Here is a 20,441-nt window from a genome sequence, read left to right as displayed (position 1 = left end):
CTAATATATGATTGTTTTTTGAATAGTCCGTGTTTTTTGAGAAGGTGTCTTCTCTGTCATCAGGGTATGAAGTTCACTGTATAGCAATAAGATCTCCTTATTGATTATGCTGTTTTGGCCTTGTATATCCTTGCTTATTTTTTGTCTACTTCATCTGTCTTGTACTGAGCTTGGGAGATTAAAGTCTCCTGTTATTTGTGTGTTTTTGTCTATGTCACATTGCATCTCCTGTCTTTTTTGTTTTATAACAGTAATTATGTTGTTTTGTACATAGTCACAGCTGTTATAGCCTCATTGTTGAATCCGGCTTTTAGCATTAAAAGATGTCCTTTGTCCTGTAAAATGTTTTTCACTTGAATTTTATGTTTTCTATGTTCAGGATCACTACCCCTTCACCTTCCTCATCTGTAACACACATCAGTCCACCCAAATCATGCAGGCCTGTCAGTCACAACACTCCAGGTCACACCACTAGCATGCACATGAGAAATAACGCAGTTATTATATATGGGAATTATTTTATTTTACTTTAATAGGTTGTTGTTTCTTTGTCTTAAGATTCTTTAGAGCAATTCTGCTGCTCAGTTGTTTTCAGAGTTCAGACACCCAGGAAAATAATCTTCTACTGCATTAAAGTTTGTAAACAGTAGAGACTGTTTCAAAGTTATCCTGTCACATCAAGGAATTTGTCTGTTTCCACAAGTGCCATTGTCTTTAAAAAAACAAATTTATTGAAGTATAATTGACATACAATATATTGCACATATTTAAAGTATTCATCTTGAGGAGTTTTGATATCACCATAATCAAGAACATTTTCATCACCCTTAAAAATTTCCTCATGCCCCGTTCTTTCCACCACAGTCTCCAAGCAACCACTGATTTGCTTTCTGTCACTATATAGTTCGCATTTTCTAGAATTTTTTATAAAGGGAATCATGTGCTCTTTTTCTTGTCTGGCTTCATTCCTTCCGCCTAATTATTTTGAGATTTATCCATATCTTTGTTTAGTATTCTTTTTTGATGATTAGTATTCTGTTGTATGGATACACCAAAATTTATTTATTCATTTACCTATGTATGGATGGTCATTTGCAGTTTCTGGCTATTACAGATAGAGCTGCCAATAAAGTTCTATTGAAGAAACCATAGTTTCAAAAACTAAGCATATACCTACTATATGACCAAGCCTTTATTCAAAAGAAAGGAGTATAATTATATACACAAAGATTTATACAAAAATGTTCATGACAGAATTATTCATAGTAGCTCAGAACTGAAGAGTACCCAAATGTCCATCAGCAGGTGAATGGATAATCAAAATATGGTCTCTCCATACAATGAATTATTGCTCAGTGATAGAAAGGAATTAACTACTGATGTATGCAACAACATGGATGACTCTCAGAATCGTTATGCTTAGTGAAAGAACTCAAACACAAAAGACTACATACTGTGTGATTTCATTTACTTGCAATTCTGGAAAAGGCAAACTACTCCATAATGATAGAGAGTAGATCAGTGATTACCTGAAGCTGGGTGAAGCAGAAGTATGTACTGCAAAGGGGCAAGAAGAAACTTTTGGGAATGATGAAAATGTTCTGTACCTCACATGGGACCATGGTTTCACAGGTGTGTACCTCCATCAAAACTCACCGAATTATACACCTTAAATGGGTGTATCTCATTGTCTTTATGCCTCAGTAATCTTGATTTTTAAATGCCTGTCAGATACAACCAAAAAAATATAACAGGTAGCTTTAGTTGTTAGTTTCCTGTAAGGAAGGTGCTTATCAACTAGCCTGGACTACTGAATGTAAGAATTTACTTAATTAAAGAAAAATATGACCATGTGAACCTGATTTAAACACTGAGATGGCTCTCATGGGAGACAAAAAGATGAATGAGATGCAGTTGCAGCTTTTGAAGACTGTAAGGTTTACTAAGATGGGGAAGGGATATCAGGAATATGAAGAGCATCCAGACACATTGAAAGAAAGCATAGTGAAGCAGTGAAAAGCATCCCCTCCCCCAGAGGAGTGCCCTCTGGGTCTTCCAACCAGAACTGTTTACGTGAAGATACTTGCTGTTCGTAAATACACTTGATTGTCAAGGATTAAGACCTATGTAATATTTTTTACTTTTCTAATTGAAAAAAAAATTGCTAAAACAACTTCTTTTTCAACCAGGTTTCTGTGAGAAAATTAATCCCTATACATGTGATTAGAGTGACTGTTTTCTTAATTATTCCGAGGATGACATAGCTAGTACCATTCTAGACACATAGGAGAGAAGTTAATTCATTTTATACAGTGGATACCTTTGGATATTAGGGCCTAATTCTCTCACAGCACCCACTGAGAAAAGCTGGTAGTCTGCATCCGTACTGCCTAGGTTACAAATCCATCTTCTACTCCTTGAAAGCTGTGTAGCTGGAAAGTTACTTAACCGCTCAGTACCCCAGTATAAAAAGGAGGGAGTAGTAGATAGAGTTATTGAGAATAGTGAACTGAGTGGGTGTATGTGAAGTGCTTAGCATCATGTATAAATAAAGCACTTCAGTACACAGTAAGTGACATATAAACATTAGTACCAGCGTCGTCATCATCTTCATTATTATTCACAGAAGGCTGAGTCCTCCCATGACAGGTATCATGAGTGTTCAGATCTGACTCTTCGGGGGTGTTGAGAGACATCCTGAAAAGCTTCTGAAAGAGATTGATACTGGAGCTAGTTCTTGCTTGGGTACAGTTTCCATGGGCAGAAATAGAGAATTTCAGGCAGAAGAAAAAACTTGAGCAAAGATAAGGAAAACTCAGAGTGTATCAGGAGGTAAAAGAAGCTTGATTTAGCTGAAGCATAGGCAACATGTCGGGGGTTAATAATGCTCCTCAGGAAGGTGGGAGACAAAGCATCCGTGGCTTTGAATGCCAAGATACGAAATGTGGGCGGAATTACACTGGTAGGGAGAGGCCTGGATGAATGTGGGTCGGTTGAGTGACATTCTGTTATTTACCCAGGCACCATTACTTGTGCAGGCGGTGTCCCAGGCACTGAGACTGTGAGGACAAGTGAGACAGCTTTGGTTTTATGGACCTACCTGAGGTCTAGGCTAAGCCCATTGCTTCCCTTTAAGACAAACAAACAAACATCTTTGTTTTTCCAGCAAAGCCTAACTTACAAAATTAGAGATGATTTCGTCCTGAGTAGAGCATATAATCTTAACATCAAGGGTATTTTAAGTGCAGAAGGAGAACTCATTTAGGAATTACCGTTTAGAAAGCAAGAAGCTCCTGAATGCAAAGTAGGGCACGTGTGTTTCTGTGTGCACTGGTGGGTGTTTAGGGTTGACAGTTGATGCCAGCGCAATCTCGGTGGGCACAAAGGATCCTCGCGGAGAAGGATCACAATTTTGTAAGTAGGTGGGAGGGAACTACAGTCCTGTCTGGATTCCCCTCTGCAAGAAAAAAGATTGCTTTTTCCTCAAAGACAGTAGGTGGGATGGGAGTTGGAAGGTGGAGTGGAGTTTATGTCTGAAGACCTCAATATTCATAAATCTTAGGATCCCAAGTTACTTGCTGAGAAAGGTAAAAGGGTGGTTATGTAGCGTTGCCTTGAGGAAAATGGAGATGCTTTGGAACAGTGGCTCCGGTAATTCAAAGTAGAGTCAATAAGAGATGAAGGAAACATTTTGGAGCAGGGGTGAGGGCATGACATGATTTTATATTGAAATTGCATAGTCCTCTTGCCTCCTTAATTTCTCAAGCCATGCTTGGTGTTATCTCCACCTTTTGTCATGACTCCCAAGATGGCAAAATAGGATCCCCAGTCGGATTAGATAAACGAAGGCAAATGCTTAATTCTCACCTCAGGAAAATGTTGTGGAAGGTGAGCAGCAGAGTAAATGGGTCCCCTCTCCCCATTTGAGTTATACGGTAAAGCAGTGGTTCACAAACTTAAGAAATGTACTGACCCTTTAAGAACAGTTAGGAGATGACTTAATGTTTATTAGTGTAATGTTGCGGAATTAGGTACAACTGTAGAAGAAGTATAAACTCCTTGTGCTTAGTAGCACTTACACAACTACAAAACAAGAACACTTTTATATGTTACAGAAATCTACAAAGCTAATGAAATTCAAATCGGTGTTAATTTCCTGTGACACCTGCATTTCTGCATAAATGTGACTGCTGGACACCTGACCGTGGTGCTCACTGCTGTCACCTAGGCTCAAGCCTGTGCTGCCCCCTGCCACGGTGCCTCGCTTCTCCCATGGTGCCTCGCTTCTCCCACCCGCTTCTCTGTCAAGACCGCTGCAGGCTGCTATCACTTTGCCTTCTCTAGGCCTGAATATGTCATCACCACAAGGTCCAGCTCTCTTTACTTTGCATTCTTATATGGCAACACTTGATTCTTTTTTCAAGGTTAACAAAATGAAAACAGGAAATTTTTAAATTTTCCACAAAGAACTCATCCAAGAAGCCATCCTTGGATTCCTGAAAGTATGTCCTCGGGTTTGTTCTACCCAGTTCTCAGAGCCCATGGCTGACTACTTGGCTGTGATTAGTCACCTGGGGCGGTTTTTCTATTTCATTATTCCAGTTAAGTGAAAAAGTATCAGCAGGGTTCTCTGCGAGTATAAAAATTTCAGATTTAATCTAATACATGAAATCTCAAGTAGTAGAAAGACACCAGAAGGTGTTAAGTGCCAAACCAAAAAATGATGAACTTTATCTGCACCCTGCTGCAGCCTCAGAGGGTGGGGTTGGAAAACAGAATGCGTGTGGTGTGGTAGTTAGTGTGGTGGTCTGCACTTATGTCTGTGTGTATATGTCTTGCCGGAGAAACCGCAAGCCTAGCAGACAAGCAGCCATGGGGGAGACAAAGGAGATCATTCCAGAAATGAGCCCCGACAGACTCCACCGTTTGGGGAGTGCCAGTTTTGCCTGTCCTAGGAATTTTATACGCATTTTTTCCTGATTTTTGTAATCACAGAAAACAGCTACTGCTGTTGTTATCGTTAATGCACTGCTGTAGATGAGGCAGCCATAACACAAAGATGTTGCCACTTTTCCAAGACCTCATAGCTCTCACAACCGAATTATGTTTAACCCTGAAGTTGTATTCCTTCCGCAAAACCATCCTGGCTCTAACCTTCATAAAATCCATCTGTGATCTTACATCCCGCTAAAATTAAATTACCAATTTTTCTTAAATACATGCCTCTGAAAATCACATGTCAGTTTAGTAAACAGGAAAAAAAAAACCCCACAGGCTTTTGCTTTTGGTGAAAAGAATGTTGGAGTGAGAAAACCAGGATTAAGGATATGTGTTCACCAGCAGAGCGACTTGAAAACGCATCATTTCGTAGCTGAGCTGCACTTTCTCTTTTAACAAAACAAATATCGATACGTGTTTCCCTCAGAGCTGCTGAGGGTCAGAAAGATCCTCAAGATCCTGCTAAATTTACTTGTGATCTAAAAACCATGATCACAGACGGTGAACATTTGTTATTTTCTCATTGAGGGTTTCCTGCATACAGTTCTTTCTTATTATCTTATTTTTTTTTTCCTCAACAAAATAGGAAATACTGGCTTTCCCTCTTGTAAATTAAGCATTCTCAACAGGAATGAAAATTGGCTCTTGGGGTATAGGCAAAGAAGTCTTTTTAATGTATAATGTACAGATATACATAGAGTACGTAAATACATACAGTAAATCTGTGATGCTAAAATTTCATGGAAAGTGATTTAAAAAAATTATATTAAAAAGGGTCAGGAGCTATGATGTAAAAAAGGTCAAGAAACACCATGGTAGTCAGTCTCCTTGTTACAGGCGCTGACCTCAGCATCAGACTGGTTGTAACTGGATGCTGTGCCTTCCAGTCTTCACTAGGACTCCATCCTCTTAACGTGTCACTCCTCCCATCTATGCTAAACCCTCAAAGCTGTAGTCATTTCATTCTCCCTTATAGTCCATAACTCAGAATTCAAGGAAGTCTGCTTTGAAGAAATATAATCTAAGGAAGGCTCTTGGTTGTAAATCTTCCAGCCAGTTGTCTGTGTTTATACATTTATAAGTAACTCTCAGGCTTAGAAGTAGAGAAAGGATTTGGATGACTTTCTCAAAGCTGATAAAGTGTATCCTCTCGTCTCTTGATTATCCGTACTAAAGATCTGGAGTTGGGGGGAGAAGACAAAGGACACCAGTAACTGAGATGCCGTCAGAATGCTGCGATTGAGTGGTGCCGTTGTCACGTGAGGACCCGCCTGAGGAAGAGCTAGGAAACATGTCCTCTGCCTCACCCACTGCTTGCCCCGTCCGAGAGGAAGCTCTCTCCCCTCAGTGTAAGCAGAGGTTAATCAGCCAAGTGTTAATGGTCCAAATTCAGTCCTGAAAAACCTTGCCAGGGTTGCCGTTCACATCTTCAGAGAGGACAAGGCAAACACAGGAGGGAAGTGCCTCTGCATTCTAGGATGAAAGATTATGATAAGCACAGATCACAAACGCAACTCTCAGGCTGTTTGGCCCTGTTGTAGTGTTCAGTTATGCTACAGTACTTAGTTGCTCAAATCACTGATATTCTTTCAAAATCTTATCTTAGAAGTGTTAGAAAAATGTATCCCTCCTCATGAAACAGTCGTTTCCATAATCTCTTCATATCTGCAGTACTATTCAATATCCATGTATTTAAACAGTGGTAAAAATGAAGGACTTTTAAGATATGCTGTCTGATTTCACAGATAGCACTCTGTACTTGTCCTTGTTTACAAAAAATATTTTAAATTATCAATATTATCAAACTGGGCTTAATAATTATGAAATTATTGGAATTTACCATACCATTTAGTAATTGTCTAAAGATATATTTTATAGTGGCATTTGTAATGTTAAAAAGGAGAAAATTAAGGATCAAATATGTGTTTTACTGAAAATATGATACCCTTAGGAAAAAAATGTAGGTGTAACCTGGACTGAAATTTTTCTCCCTAAATGCGTCCAATCTGACTGACTATGACTCCATAAATGTTGTAATACTGCACTCAGACTGTGTGAAGGAAGCCCCAAAGTGCCGGCATCTTCTTCAGTGAATGTTCACCTGAGGACCTGTTCCAAAGCACCCAGAGGTGGAAGGCAAAAAGAAAAGGGCATCTTCCTCGATCCTGAGGTCCAGAATGCTGCAGGAGAAGTACAGACAGTACTTAGTATTTAGCAGTCTCTTTGCATTCTGTTCCTAAATATTTTATTTATTACTTTTATTTTATTCATTATTTTGGAATATTTTTACGTTGGCGGAACGTTGCCCAGTTGGTAACATTCTCAGGTTTTTCCTTATTGAAGCACAGCACCCTCACAATGATAGTCTTTCTTGTCAGCAGTCTTGTAAACGTATACTGACTCTGCCAGGTTTTTGTGTAGTTCCCTTGAGCCATGTTTGTTTCTGTTCTGATTCCCTGAGGCCTCTCTTGGATTGTTCCTAGTCTCCAAGCCATACAGTTTTTCTCACGCTTATTAAATATCTATGCTTGGGGTAGTGGGAAAATTGACTTGATTTATGGTACTCTCTTTCATACTAAAACAGCTCTTTTGAGTGTAGACACAAACACTGTGGAAGCATATTTATCAGAGCCAAAGTGAATTTAATCACCTATCGTTTGACGTTAAACGCCACTCGTGACAATAGAGCCAAGTGCCACTGAAGATGATGTAGCACATAAGGAACAAGGGCAGACCTACCGGAAAGCAGTTCACGTGATAACTGTGGGCTTCTCCTACCAGGAGAGAAGGCAGGTCTCCTTCCTCCCTCCAGCCCTAATTCAATCCAAGAGACATTATGTGGGGCTGAGCAAGGCAGCTGCCCCGTGGGAGTGGGGGCAGCAGTCCAGCGCCACGCTTCAGAGCCAGTGGGTGAGCAGACGTCTGCCTTGGGTTTGGCCACAGCAGTGACAGTAATGGGGTGGATGGGGTATCCACGAGTGGGTGGCAGAGACCATGGGACAAGATTCTCACTATAGGAGGAGGAGTTTACAAATATAGAAAAGAAAGAAACTGAGAATGACCCTGTGGGGTTGGACTGGAATTGGAGGCATTGGGGTGAACTCATGGTTTTCAATATACATAAATACAGATGTACATACTTAAATACAGGTCTGTATTTACATCTGTTAATAGAGACGTAAATATGTTTGTGTTTACACACACAGAGACATAAACTCACACATATTTCCTACCTCTGACTACAGAAGAGGCCTGGGAACAGTGACACCCAAGTAGCATTGAGCACACCTAGCTTGGTTTCTCAACAGAGCAGGAAAAGTAAAAGGCGAGCCTGGAACATCTTATGCCGAAAAGTAAGCAAGTGCTCAAAGTGCTCAGAACAGTAAGACGCTGAAGCCGGCTCAAAGGGATTCCCACTGGCCAAACCTGGAATTATTTGAATTATTTTTGAGCATCAAAATAAATAATGATAGGAACATGTTATAACCCATTGAAAGAAGTAGGAGTCGTGAGTCCATGCTGATATAAACAGATAACATAAACTGAATAAAGAGAATTTTTTCTCCCAGTAGGATGTGCCACTAATAAATGTAGAAGGAATGATAGAATTTTCAAAATCATCATTTGGAGTCATTCTAGTAATAAATAGCTCAGCCCCATGAAATAATTAATTACAAAGAGAAAAATTAACTTTGTAGTGAAGAAACCTGGCCAATACCATTTTAATAAATTGAAATAAACATCATCAGCTATGAGACAAATTGAATTTGTGCACTACCTGATGGGATGCAAAGAACACACTACATTGCTTCTGTGGTATTCCTGCCAAAAATATTCCTGCCACGACTGGTATGTAATCATGAAGACACATCAAACGAACTCAAACTGAGAGTAATTCTACCGAGTAACCAGTCTGTAATCTTCAAAAGTCAAGGAAAGAAATATCAAGAAAGACTGAGGAACTAACTGTTCAAGATGGAAGAAAACTAAAGAGACTTGAAAGCTCAGTGCCATATGTGATTCTGGTTTGGGTCCTTCTGTTATAAAGGATGTTGTCGGGACAACTGGTAGAACTTGAATGGAGTCTGTGGTTTAGGTGGCAATGATATATCAGTGTTAATTTCATGGTATTGATGGTCATATTGCGGTTATGTGGGAGAATAGCCTTGTTTGTAGGAATTATAAACCAGAGCACTTAGGGTAAAGAGGTATCGTGTCAGAGCCTTCTCGCAGATGGTTCGGGGGAAAAAGGCTTTTTGAATTTGAAATTATTTCAGAATTTTTAAAATAGCAAAATAAATTGTTCTTTTAGGCATATTCACCACTAGAGAAATTATTATTCCCTTTCAAAACTACAAAGGCAAGACTTTTCATACAAATCTATAGCCAGAAAATGTTTCCTTATTGAGATCTTTTATATTTATTAGAAACAAAAATAATAAGACTACAGAGGATCCTTAAAAGAGAATTGTATTACTTTTTAACATACTAAACACACATACACATGGCCAATAAAGAATTTTTAAATGGATGATGTAGCTCTGGATTTACTTAGGTTTCTAAACTTGTGGCCAAAAAATTGGGTACAATTTTATAAACAACATCCTGAAAAGGAGAATGTTGGGGTTTATTGTTTTTGTTGTTCTTTTTGCAAAGCAATTAAAAATGTAGGCTCTGGAACCAAGCTGCCTGTTTGGAATCCTGGCCACCACTTATGTGTCAGAGATATGTGATCTCTGACAAAATATTTGATTTTCCTGTGCCTCAGTTTTCTCATCTGTAAATTAGGATAACAACACTGAACTCACAGGTCTGTCAACAGAATAAATGAGATAATATATGAAGAGCACTTAGACGGTGTTGTGCACTACAACTTTGTTTAGAGCACTAAACAAAGTTGGCTGCTATTGTTTATTATTTCAGGAAAAGTTAAATTGCTTTCATAAAAGCACTCTAGTGTGATTATGTTGCCTTCCTTCTCCCTCACCAGGAGTAGAATTATGTGAAGGCAATGAAAGTCATGGTCTCTGCTCTTAAACCTGTCCCAAGATCAAAGTAAAGCGTAGAAATGGAGCATGTTTTAGAAGACAGCAGGCATTGCAATGCCATAGAAAAAAGATGTGGGCTTTGGAGAACTAAGATGTTGTTTGAATTCCAGATCTGCTGCTTACAAGCTCTGTAACTTTGGTCTTGGTCTGTAAAATGTCTAGAATGTACAAATAATCATAGTGATCACAAAGGGCTATTAGGGGTTAAATGAGATAAACTTGGTAAAACTTTCGGCACACCGACCCAAAGAATGTCCACGGAAAATGATGGGGTTTTTTCTTACTCCTTTAAAGGTGTAGGAACAGTTAATTTAGAAGAATGGAGGCCTTAGGATCAGAAGTAGTAGCAGAGCATTTGAGGGCATTTTTTGAGAAGTGTGTTAAGGTCGTCGCAGTTTGTTCCTGCAGGGGTTTAGACTACCAACGATGGACTTAAATTGCCTCAGAAGGAATTTCAGTTGACAAGAAGCATGTCGTGTGTTGTGTAATCCCATTCTTGAGAGATGCTGGAGAAGGATAGATAACTATCTTTCTAGAACAGCACAGATTTAGTGCACACCAGCCTTGGAAGCAGGGACAAAGGAAAGAATCTTCATCCAGTCCCCATCTCTGTTATATGTTGAAGAGAATATTGGTTTTTCTGGCTGTAAAAATGTAAGCCTTTCTTTATCCCACAAAAGGATCATGTCACATGCACATTCAAAGTGTATGCGTGTATTTTCTTTTAAAGAGAAAATGTGCTTCCTTTAAAGAACACATAGCTGTTCATCTAAAAATTAGTGACTCTTGGTCACTGACCTAGGACTTCTTTAGAACTCTGAGTAATTATCAAAAGAAGAGCTCTGAGTATTATCTTCTGCTTTCATTCATTCACTTAGTCATGCAACAAGTATTTGTTGAGAACTCCCTAATATTCCAGGCACTCTGTTAGATGTTGATTATTTAAAAAGTGAACAAAGCAAAAGCAGATCTGTCATGGAGGGAGGATTCAGTCTCCTGTGCTTACAGCCTCTAATGGGTTTTATGGGACCTCTTTGCAAAGGAGCATACTTCAAACCATGAAAATCAGATTCTTTTGGCTACAGCGGTAGACAGATAGATGTTTGGTGTGTAGGAAAGCAGGCATTTCCACTTTGCCTGGAGTTGCCTTACCTGCACATTTCCTTCAGGCAGCGTCCCTGTGCCTAGTGGGCAGCCAGGTGACCTGGGGAAACGGTGCCCGTTGATAGCTCACGTGAAATTAAACTTGGCTGCTTGCTGGTGGAACCTGTTATGAACTAGAAGCTCTCAGTGTCTGCCTTTAATACAGGGGAGGAGATTTTCTTCCTTAGCACAATCATGGCGATGTTAACTCTCTCGGCCGACTAGTGGCACAGAGGAAAACTGCCGCCCGGGTCTGCATTGGCGAAGGCAGAGAGCTGCAGTTACGGTCATTCCCTGTGACAGAGAGAACCGGCTGTGGCTGGGAGAGCCGGCAACGGCAAAAAGCACACCACGAAAGCAGTGTGGTGGTGACATGCTTCTGTTTTTATCCAGATATGCTAGTAACATGTTTATTCAGTGTGGTGCCTCTGCTAAGATAAGACCCTCTTCCTTCGGGTGCTTTAGACCGCCGTTTGTTTAGCTGGAGAACTTAATGAGTAATGGATGTGCTTGGCTGGCTTGATAGAAAGTATTTCCACAGCCTGTGGCTGTGTTTATAGAGAGCCGGAGAGAGACCACAGGCAGCAATTTGTCTTCTTAGGTATCAGCAAAGTCTTGTCTTTTAACAACTAGAGGATTTATTTTTAACTGCTTGAGTCACTGTTTGTCAGATGACGCGGACCATCAAACTGCAGATTGAAGTCCCCAGTGCGGGGGAAGCTGGGCTGGCTGGGAAAAGGGGTGGGATTTCAGCATCATCGTGCTTCCGTGCCTCTGCCTCCCAACGTGGGAGAGAGTTTCGGGCTTCCAGCAGCAGGAGTCGATTCGCAGGTCCAGCTGGCAACTAAAGGGTAACGGCTCCTTCAGCTGCTTGAAGACATAATTGCCCAGTGATCGGGGTATTGTGAGGAGCCACCCAGGACCCCGGGACCAGAGGATTCCGAGCGCTGGCCTCTGCTGTTTGGCAGACTGAGTTTTTCTCTTGCTTGATGCTGCCTGTCTCCAGAAGCCTCTCACCATGATCGATAGCTCCAAGAAGCAGCAACAGGGCTTCCCGGAGATTTTAGCTGCTGGCGATTTCGAGCCACTAAAAGAAAAGGAATGCCTTGAAGGGAGCAACCAGAAAAGTCTCAAGGAAGGTCAGTCTGTCTGTGGACAGGGGCAGAACTGCCAAATTCATACTCTCATCAACCAGGCTGAGCGTGTGTGTCTGCTTCCCATGCCGTGTGTCTGCTCTCTCTCCACTCACGTACCTTACACGCTCTAAGTTCTTTGAAATGAAAGCTTAATGCTGTTCTTGGTAGCCCTTTCTGAAGATTCATTCACTGATAGGACTCCAGGGAGGTGGCAGTAACTGATAGAGTAAGGGGACTTACGAAGCCAGTCCTCATTTCGGTGAAATCCTGCCAGGTTTGTTCTGTCGATTTTCTCATGTCCTCTAATTTTTTTGCTTCCCCCCACCTCACTTTAGGAGAGGCCATTTCCTTTTCAGTGTTATGCAGAACCCTGCTTCTTTTACGTTGAGGAACACGTAGTTCCAGGGAAATGATTTCTTTTTCCAATTAACATGTTTATGGTTTTTATTGTTTAAAAGCAGGAAGGTAGCTAGCTCTTTCTTAATTGTATCCTTAAATGATTGGTTTAATTGGTTATAATGCACATTGCACCATCATTTTGTTTTGTTTTCTAGGCACATTGCGTAGTTTTGTCGTTTTTTAACAAAGCAAAGAGCAAGCTTAAGAATGCTGTCAGTGATTGTTAGTGGCCACCACGCAGGTACCTCCCTGACTGATTTAAGAAAAATGTCCAAAGTTCTGGGCACTGCTGTCCTGTGTCCTGGTACACTGAAGTGTGGCAAGACCAGTGCCCAGTGTGCTTTACTACAGCAGCTGGAGACCAGGGACCATGGAGTAAGAAATTCAGAATCTTCAGAGAATAAGTTTTTTCTGAATTTGAGATATGAAAGTCACCCCTCTCGATGCTTGTTTAATTTGAAATTTGATTTTCTAGTGTTCTTTGGGAGGAAAACTCCCCACAATAACCATCAGCTGCCCCCTCACCTCTCCACCGGTTCTTCCTCGTCTTCTGGAGACCCAGACAGTAAATATAGTTGTCTGCCCAAGCAGCAGTCTGAGCTTCTTCCAAAATGATATTCCTTCTTTTCTTTTTCATACATTTAGAAAAGGAGAATGTGGTGATGGATCGTTGCATATTTAAACAATAAGAAGAAGGAACGATAGTTGTTTTCTTATTGGAGTTGAACTTCTTTTGGGTACTGGTTGAAACAAACATGTAGATGGAAACAAAGGACACACAATGAAGTATCAATAGCTGCTGCCAGGAACCAGACGGCGGGGTTGCCCCCGCTTGTGCGCTGCAGGTCTTCTTGTAGACTCTCGTAAAATCAACACCGGTAGAGCTTCTAGGGCACGTTCTAGAGACTCACTGAGGAGAACTTAATTTTTTTAAATCAGTAACTTAAAAAGGGGATTATCTATATATCATTTAAGTCAAGTTCTAGTGTTAAGCTCCTATTAACATCATAAATTTTTAACAATTGAAAAACCGGGAAAAGTGGAGGAAAATGCAATTGGAGAAATAAAAAGATGTTACAACAACAGTATGATAAGGAGTGTAGAGAGCAAGAATTAAAAATATAAAAACAGGGTAGGAGAATTATCAACAGGAACAGCAAAACTGCCTTGAGATGATTACGTAATGTATCGATTCTTTCCCTAACAGTTGTGACCATGCTTTGAATTTATACATGTGCTGTAGTATAATGTCACAGAGCAAGAGCATGGACTCTGAAGTGAGATATACTTGGGATCAAATCCCATTTTCTAGCCCTGTGACCCTAGACAAGTTCACTGCTCTGAGCCTTAATTTCCTCCTTTTTACAATGAAGATAAACAATACCTACTTCATAGTGTCTTTATGAGATACCCAGTTTCATGCCAGTTTGCCACCCCTCTTCTAATTTTTTTAACCCTTTGTTACTTTTCCTTTCTATTTAAAATTTAATTTTTAAAATCTTGTGTATATTGGCAAAGTAGAGAAGTACTTACATATCTTACTGTCATGTAAATTCATCAGTATAAAGAGGTGTACAGGGAGAGAACTTTCATATTTTTAAACACTCCACAGAAATGACTGGATGATAAAATTCATCTACCTCACCACAGTTGCACTGAACTAGGCTTCGCTTTCTATCTCAACAGACTGTATGTCTACTTATTTTTTGCTAGCGATGGGGCTGAGGGGGAAAAAAAAAGAGAGAGATATCAAAGGTGATCTGTACCTCAAAGGTAGTGACACCGAAAGAGGATTAGACCTGAGTTTAATTAGAACAGAAAAAATAGGAGAAATTTTGCAGAAAGCTACTTTTTTTCCTTGGTGTCCTCCGAAAATGACTACGTTCCTTTGCAGGGTTGAACTCCTGGAATTCAGTGTGTCACAGTCACTGCCTGCAGATGAGCACCAGCGGTGACCTTATCAGACTCTTGGGACAGGCCACTGCTGAGCTTCTTCTGCTGCTAGGTCCTGGGTCATATGTCAGTTTTATTAATCTGTGAAAGCTTATTGATACGGCAGCAATGTTCAAACACTAAAATGCCCCAGAGTCTAATTAGATCCTATGCTGTCTTGTCAAAAGACAAATTTCTGACTATTTAGTCATGTCTGTGGTTTATGCCTCGTGTTAAGGGATACTAATTTAAAATACTACCTTTCACATAAATAATATTTGATGTTCCACTCATTTGTGGCAGTGTCTGAATCAAAAGTTTTCAGGTAATGAGGGAAGAATAGATTTTGGTCCATTCCATTCTAATCGTAGCGACACAGCCAGGTCTCTGGCGTTCGTGATGGTGTCTGCTGCGAGGGGTGGGAGGTCGACCTCTGCTTCTCAAGTAGTTGCTCTCGTTCTTGCTTCTTTGGGGACATTTTAGAATTCCTGTTATTGTTGACAGTGCTAATTAGCTGAAATTATTATTAGGGGGAAAAACAGATTTTGTAATCAGATAATCATAGGTTTCAAAGTTTATGTGAACCTTAGCAAGAAAATTTAGCAATACCTGTTGAAAGTTTAAGGGAAAAATGTTCCAAGTGTCAACCGCCTGTGAATAGTTGTCACCACATACCAGAGAATTCTTTGGATAGTAAAGCATATCTCCTCACAGTTTTGTTAATGCTTATATAAACTTTTTGATAAATACCAACCCACATATATAGTTGGAGAATTTAATTATTTTCTGCTTCAGGTGAGAAATGGCAACAAATGTCATGAATTCTGATCAACTTCAAAATAGAACATTTTCCTTAGACTGGTTTCTTTTGTCAAAGCAGCAGTAGGGAATCTCACCTTTTGACTTATCCACAAAAGGTTTAGAACATTTTTTAATAGGGCTCATCACAGATGAGATTTAAATTTAATTTCTCGTTCTAACAACTAAAGGATATTACACATCACTGACTTGACAACTTACAAATTAATAATCATGAAACTTGAGGGGAAAAATCAAATAAATTGAGATGTTTAATTCAGATAAGTGGTTTAATATGAAGCGTTACTGAGATAATGAATCATAATGCCAGTGCTACCAGCTAGTTATATCCCGTATTTATCCAAGACAAAATGGTAGCAAATCAATTTAAAGAGGAAACATTGATGTTCGATATACAGAGCTCTCTAATGGTGAAAATGAAACACCAAAGAAAGAAAACTGGCTTGTGTATTAATTACTTTGACTGAACTACCTGCTCTAACAAACAACCCCCAAACTCAGTGTTTTAACCAATCAAAGCGCATTTCTTGCTCAAAACATAGTCCCAGGTGGGTTGGGCAGCTATCCTAGTCAGCCGTCCTCTAAGAAATGACTCGGGGATCTGGGCTCCTTTTATTGTGTGGCTCAGCTGTGGCTGGTGGGGAGAAGAGCTACTGCTTTGGGGAACCACATTCCCAATTCTGTCGTAGACTGGCTAGTAACAGTTGTGATAAAGCATGTGAAAGTTTGTGGCAGACTGCATCATAGACAGCGGAGTGGGTTAATGGGGTGCGCTGGGACATGGCTATAGGAGATCTATGTATGGAAAAAATGCACATTTGTCTGAGATATTCTGAGCAGTTCAACCTAGGGAAAATAGACTAAATAAATACCTTTATTAAAGCACCAAAACTTTTCTAAGTGACAAATTATCTCATACATACTCTACCTGCACTGTCCATTAGCCTCACATAGCTGTTCAGATTTACATTTAAAATCATTAAAAATGAAGTAAAATTTTTAAAAATCTACCTCCTCAGCCACATTCTCCACATTTCAGTTACTCAGACGCCACACCTGGTTAGTGGCTTCTGTATAGAACCATGCAGATTATAAACCATTTCCATCACTGCTGGACGTTCTCTTGGAAAGCTGCTCACCCCAGCTTTGCAGGTCCAGAGTCTCTTAAAACCCAGTCCCTGTGCCACTTCCTAAAGAAAGTCACCTGATCCTATCAGCTAAAAATAATTCCTTCTCTATCATATACTCCCAGTAACTTGCTCTGCATCTTTTTATGGCATGTCACCTTTTGCTACTGTAGTATGTGTCTGTACTATCTTCACTATTAGACCATAACATTTCTTGGAGATACTGTCATTGTTTGGATGATTTTTATACCTCACTCCCAGTGCCCTGCATCTCAAAGATACATTACTATTATGCAATAAGTTTTTGAAGAATATTATACCCCTCTCTGCCTTCTTAAACAATATAGTTTGAACTATTACCTTCAGATATAATTTAAAATTCAATTATAAAGTAATGGCTAACCCAAAATGTAATGCATTGGTGCCTTAAGTCATTGTTGAGGTGTATAAAACTGTTTGCCCATGCACAGAATGATCCCTAGATCATTACTAGATTACTAGAATCATTGTTTATTATTTGATTTTTGTCATCTGCCACATTCGGCTGCTTTTCGCTTTTCTGACCTGCTGCTTCTAATCTTCCAAGTAAGCAACAAATAAACAAAATGTAATAGTGGAATCCTGATTGTGTTGTTGATTCAATTAAAATGTATTGAGTCATCCTGGGAGAAGCAGACAAATAAGCAGTTAAAATAGAGAATGCTACCGAGCCTTCTTCTGTAAGTAAAGCACGTGAACTTTGCAGCATCTATTTTTATTTCTTTGGGAATTTCTTCTTTCTTTGTTTTCTGCCAGTGTTCTCCATAACTGAAAGTGTTGTACAAGTGAGGTATTGCTAAATTAATGGGTTTTTAAAAAATAAATTTGAAGTGTACGATACGGTCCTTAAAATAAATTCAAATAACATACAGGTATGAAGGAAAAAGTAGAAGATTCTTTTTCCCAGATGTAATTCAGTGTCTTTTAAAAATGGATATATGCTGCCTTTGAGATGAAATTATGTAATTTAACTTTTTTTTGGAAATCATTTTATTTGGCAGAAATTTGAGTGCTTCTCCACAGCGTCACTCTAGAGGTTGTAAACCTCTATAAGCAATGGCCTGCAAAGTGGGAAACTGAATGATCATTTAGAAGTTAAAATACACACACACATAAAAGACATAGCAGAAGATAACTCTCTCTGCTTTAGTCCAAATGAGTGAGGATCACAGACTGAGCGCCAGGCGTCTCTCTTGTGCTTCAGACCTGCACGGTCATCTACATCCCTGACGGCTCCAGTAGGCCCCTTACTTCTTCCCATGAAACACATTCCTCCAGGGCTTCCTGTCTCTCCGTCAGTGGCACCTCCGTCCCCCCATTAGCTCACGGCAGGAACCCAAAATGGGAGTGATCCCTGATACCTTCCTTGACCTTCTCCTCATAGCCTGTCACCAAATCTGGTTATCAAATCTGTCAGTTCTACCTCAAAAATATTTCATTTCTCAACAGCACTGTTTCACCACAGCCCCACCCTTATCCAGGTCCCCTTCCTCAAATAGAATCTCAACAGGAATCTTTACTCAAGTAGAGATAGAGCTGCCCAGCTGATCTCCGCCTACACTCTGGCCGCCTTCAGCAAGTGAGGCCCTGCCTCTGTGCTACTTCTCTCTCTCTCCACAGCTGTTCTCTCCCAGAACGCCTCTGCCTGCCCACCCATCCCCACCCCATCCCCACCCGATTGGCCTGAACAACTGCAGCTCATCCTTTGATCTGCATCATCGTGCACAGTTGCTCTGACATTAGGATTGCACACAAGTTGTGTCCCAAGTTCACTGTTCTCCTTGTGTTTTTGTGGGCAAATTGGCACATGTGTGTGTAGGTATACATATATAACGTTGAACAACGTGGGAGTTAAGGGTGCCAGCCTCCCACCCCCCTGCCATGCGCAGTCAAAAATCTGAGTACTGTTCTCTCTGCCTCAGAAACAAAGGAATTGACAGATGACTCAACCAAGGGCAGGAAACCAAAACGGTTTGGGTAAAATCAGGACTCAGACCCTAATTCTTTTGATTCCACATATCGTGATCTCTAATCAAACACAAACTTTTCCCCCACTTAGTTAAAGATGTGTAAAATGAAAATACAGGTACTGCATTTATTGAAAAAAAAGTCCACGTGTAAGTGGACCTGTGCAGTTCAAAGCCATGTTGTTCAAGAGTCAACTCTGTGTGTGTGTGTGTGTGTGTGTGTGTGTGTGTGTGTGTGTGTATGTCCCATTCCTGAATCCACAAAATGGGAAGAAAAACCAGGATATTGAGCCAGGATCAAATGACCTCAAGAGAGTAGCATGTGCTTACTATTCTGGGAAAAACTGGAGGTAAATAATATTCCACTATTTTCCTGTTTCATTGTTAATTGTCTTTTTATTCAGAGAAGCTGCCTTAGGAATTTACCCTAAGGCATTTCAGAATCTTTTATACAACGTACATTTTCCCAATTTAGAGGGATTAGGAAAGAGCTTTAAGCTGTCAGCACAACACACATATATGAGATCTAAAAAAAACGGTACTGATGAACCTAGTGGCAGGGCAGGAATAAAGACACAGATGTAGAGAACAGGCTTGAGGACACAGTGGGGAAGGGGAAGCTGGGATGAAGTCAGAGAGTGGCATGGACATATATACATTACCAAATGTAAAACTGATAGCTAGTGGGAAGCAGCTGCATAGCACAGGGAGATCAGCTCGGTGCTTTGTGACCACCTAGAGGGATGGGATAGGGAGGGTGGGAGGGAGACACAAGAGGGAGGGGATATGGGGATATATGTATACGTATAGCTGATTCACTTTGTTATACAGCAGAAACTAACACAACACTGTAAAGCAATTATACTCCAATAAAGATTTAAAAAAAAAAGTGTCAGCACCTCTGCCTATGGCTGCACACTGAAATTCTAATGCAGCAGTGAAACATAGACTTTTTGATTACCCCCCAAATAAGAAAAATAAACATTATCTTCTTTTGGAAACATGGAGGGTTAAGAAATCTAGACATTCAGGTATAGAACCAGCATGGTCCTACAGATTAAAAATTAATTGTCTGAAAAAACAAATCAAGTTTTTTTAACCTCTTTACATTGCTGGTGATCAGGCAATTAAGTGGATGATTTTACTTTTGCAGTGCCTATTATTTGTGTTATACTTCAGTTTATTCCACTGTGTAATTTATTTCCACTGCGTTTTAACCAAGTGAGATTTTTTTAGATGCACATAGGTATGTATAATATCTTTCTGTATGTCTGCCACAGGCTAACGTTGTCCCTGCCATTCTGTACCAGGTCCCCTGGCTTGATATCACGTTGTCATACCATGAGAAGCATACTTAATTCATTCCAACTTTTGACAAAAAGGAGAGGGGAATTTGTGTGAAGGTATGATCAGTTTAAAGAAACATGGCCCATTTTTAGCAGCCTGTTTCCATGGAAACAGAAGCAGCAGCCAACCAGAGAGTTATCAAAGTACCTGTAAATTTCCAAGGGCTGAGTGTTGAAAACATTGTCTTCCTGACCTCATGGTGCAGATTAATGCAGGAAACCTACAGTGCATTAGCCTGGACTGCTAGCATTTTTAGTTTTTACTTCATTTTTGCTCTTTAATTCCTAATAGAGGGTGAATGCTGCATTCTTGACTGTGACCTCCCTACCAGCAAGGGACAGTGGTTTAGAATTCCACAGTTTGTATCACCTGCCTCTTCCCCCACACCCCTCACCCCAGTGGACGTCAAAGGATGCAGTAGACTTTCTGATATTGGATGAAAGGCAGTATTTCCTAGGTAGTCTAAGACCTAACTTTCAAACACTG

The 20,441-nt window shown here is 40.1% G+C and overlaps 1 protein-coding gene across 10 annotated transcripts in view; it reads left to right on the top strand.

Annotated features, from left to right (window-relative positions):
• The window catches only part of MRTFB (myocardin related transcription factor B), a 281,537-nt gene that overhangs the window by 195,296 nt on the left and 65,800 nt on the right, over nucleotides 1–20,441 (top strand). Inside the window, exon 1 of one of the 10 annotated variants that reach the window (XM_027117345.1) lies at nucleotides 12,024–12,328. The exons of the other annotated variants lie outside the window; for them this stretch is intronic. Coding sequence (XP_026973146.1) covers nucleotides 12,208–12,328 — 121 coding nt within the window. The 5' untranslated portion in view covers nucleotides 12,024–12,207. Of the gene's footprint in view, nucleotides 1–12,023; nucleotides 12,329–20,441 lie in introns of those variants that run through there. 10 annotated transcript variants of the gene reach the window in all.

Source organism: Aethalodelphis obliquidens, unplaced genomic scaffold (genome assembly GCF_003676395.1).
Source record: "Aethalodelphis obliquidens isolate GAN/ISIS:26980383/991018 unplaced genomic scaffold, ASM367639v1 scaffold18, whole genome shotgun sequence".
NCBI classification, from domain to species: domain Eukaryota; kingdom Metazoa; phylum Chordata; class Mammalia; order Artiodactyla; family Delphinidae; genus Aethalodelphis; species Aethalodelphis obliquidens.
The sequence above is the reverse complement of the archived record's forward strand: the minus strand, read 5'-3'. Positions and strand labels throughout refer to the sequence as shown.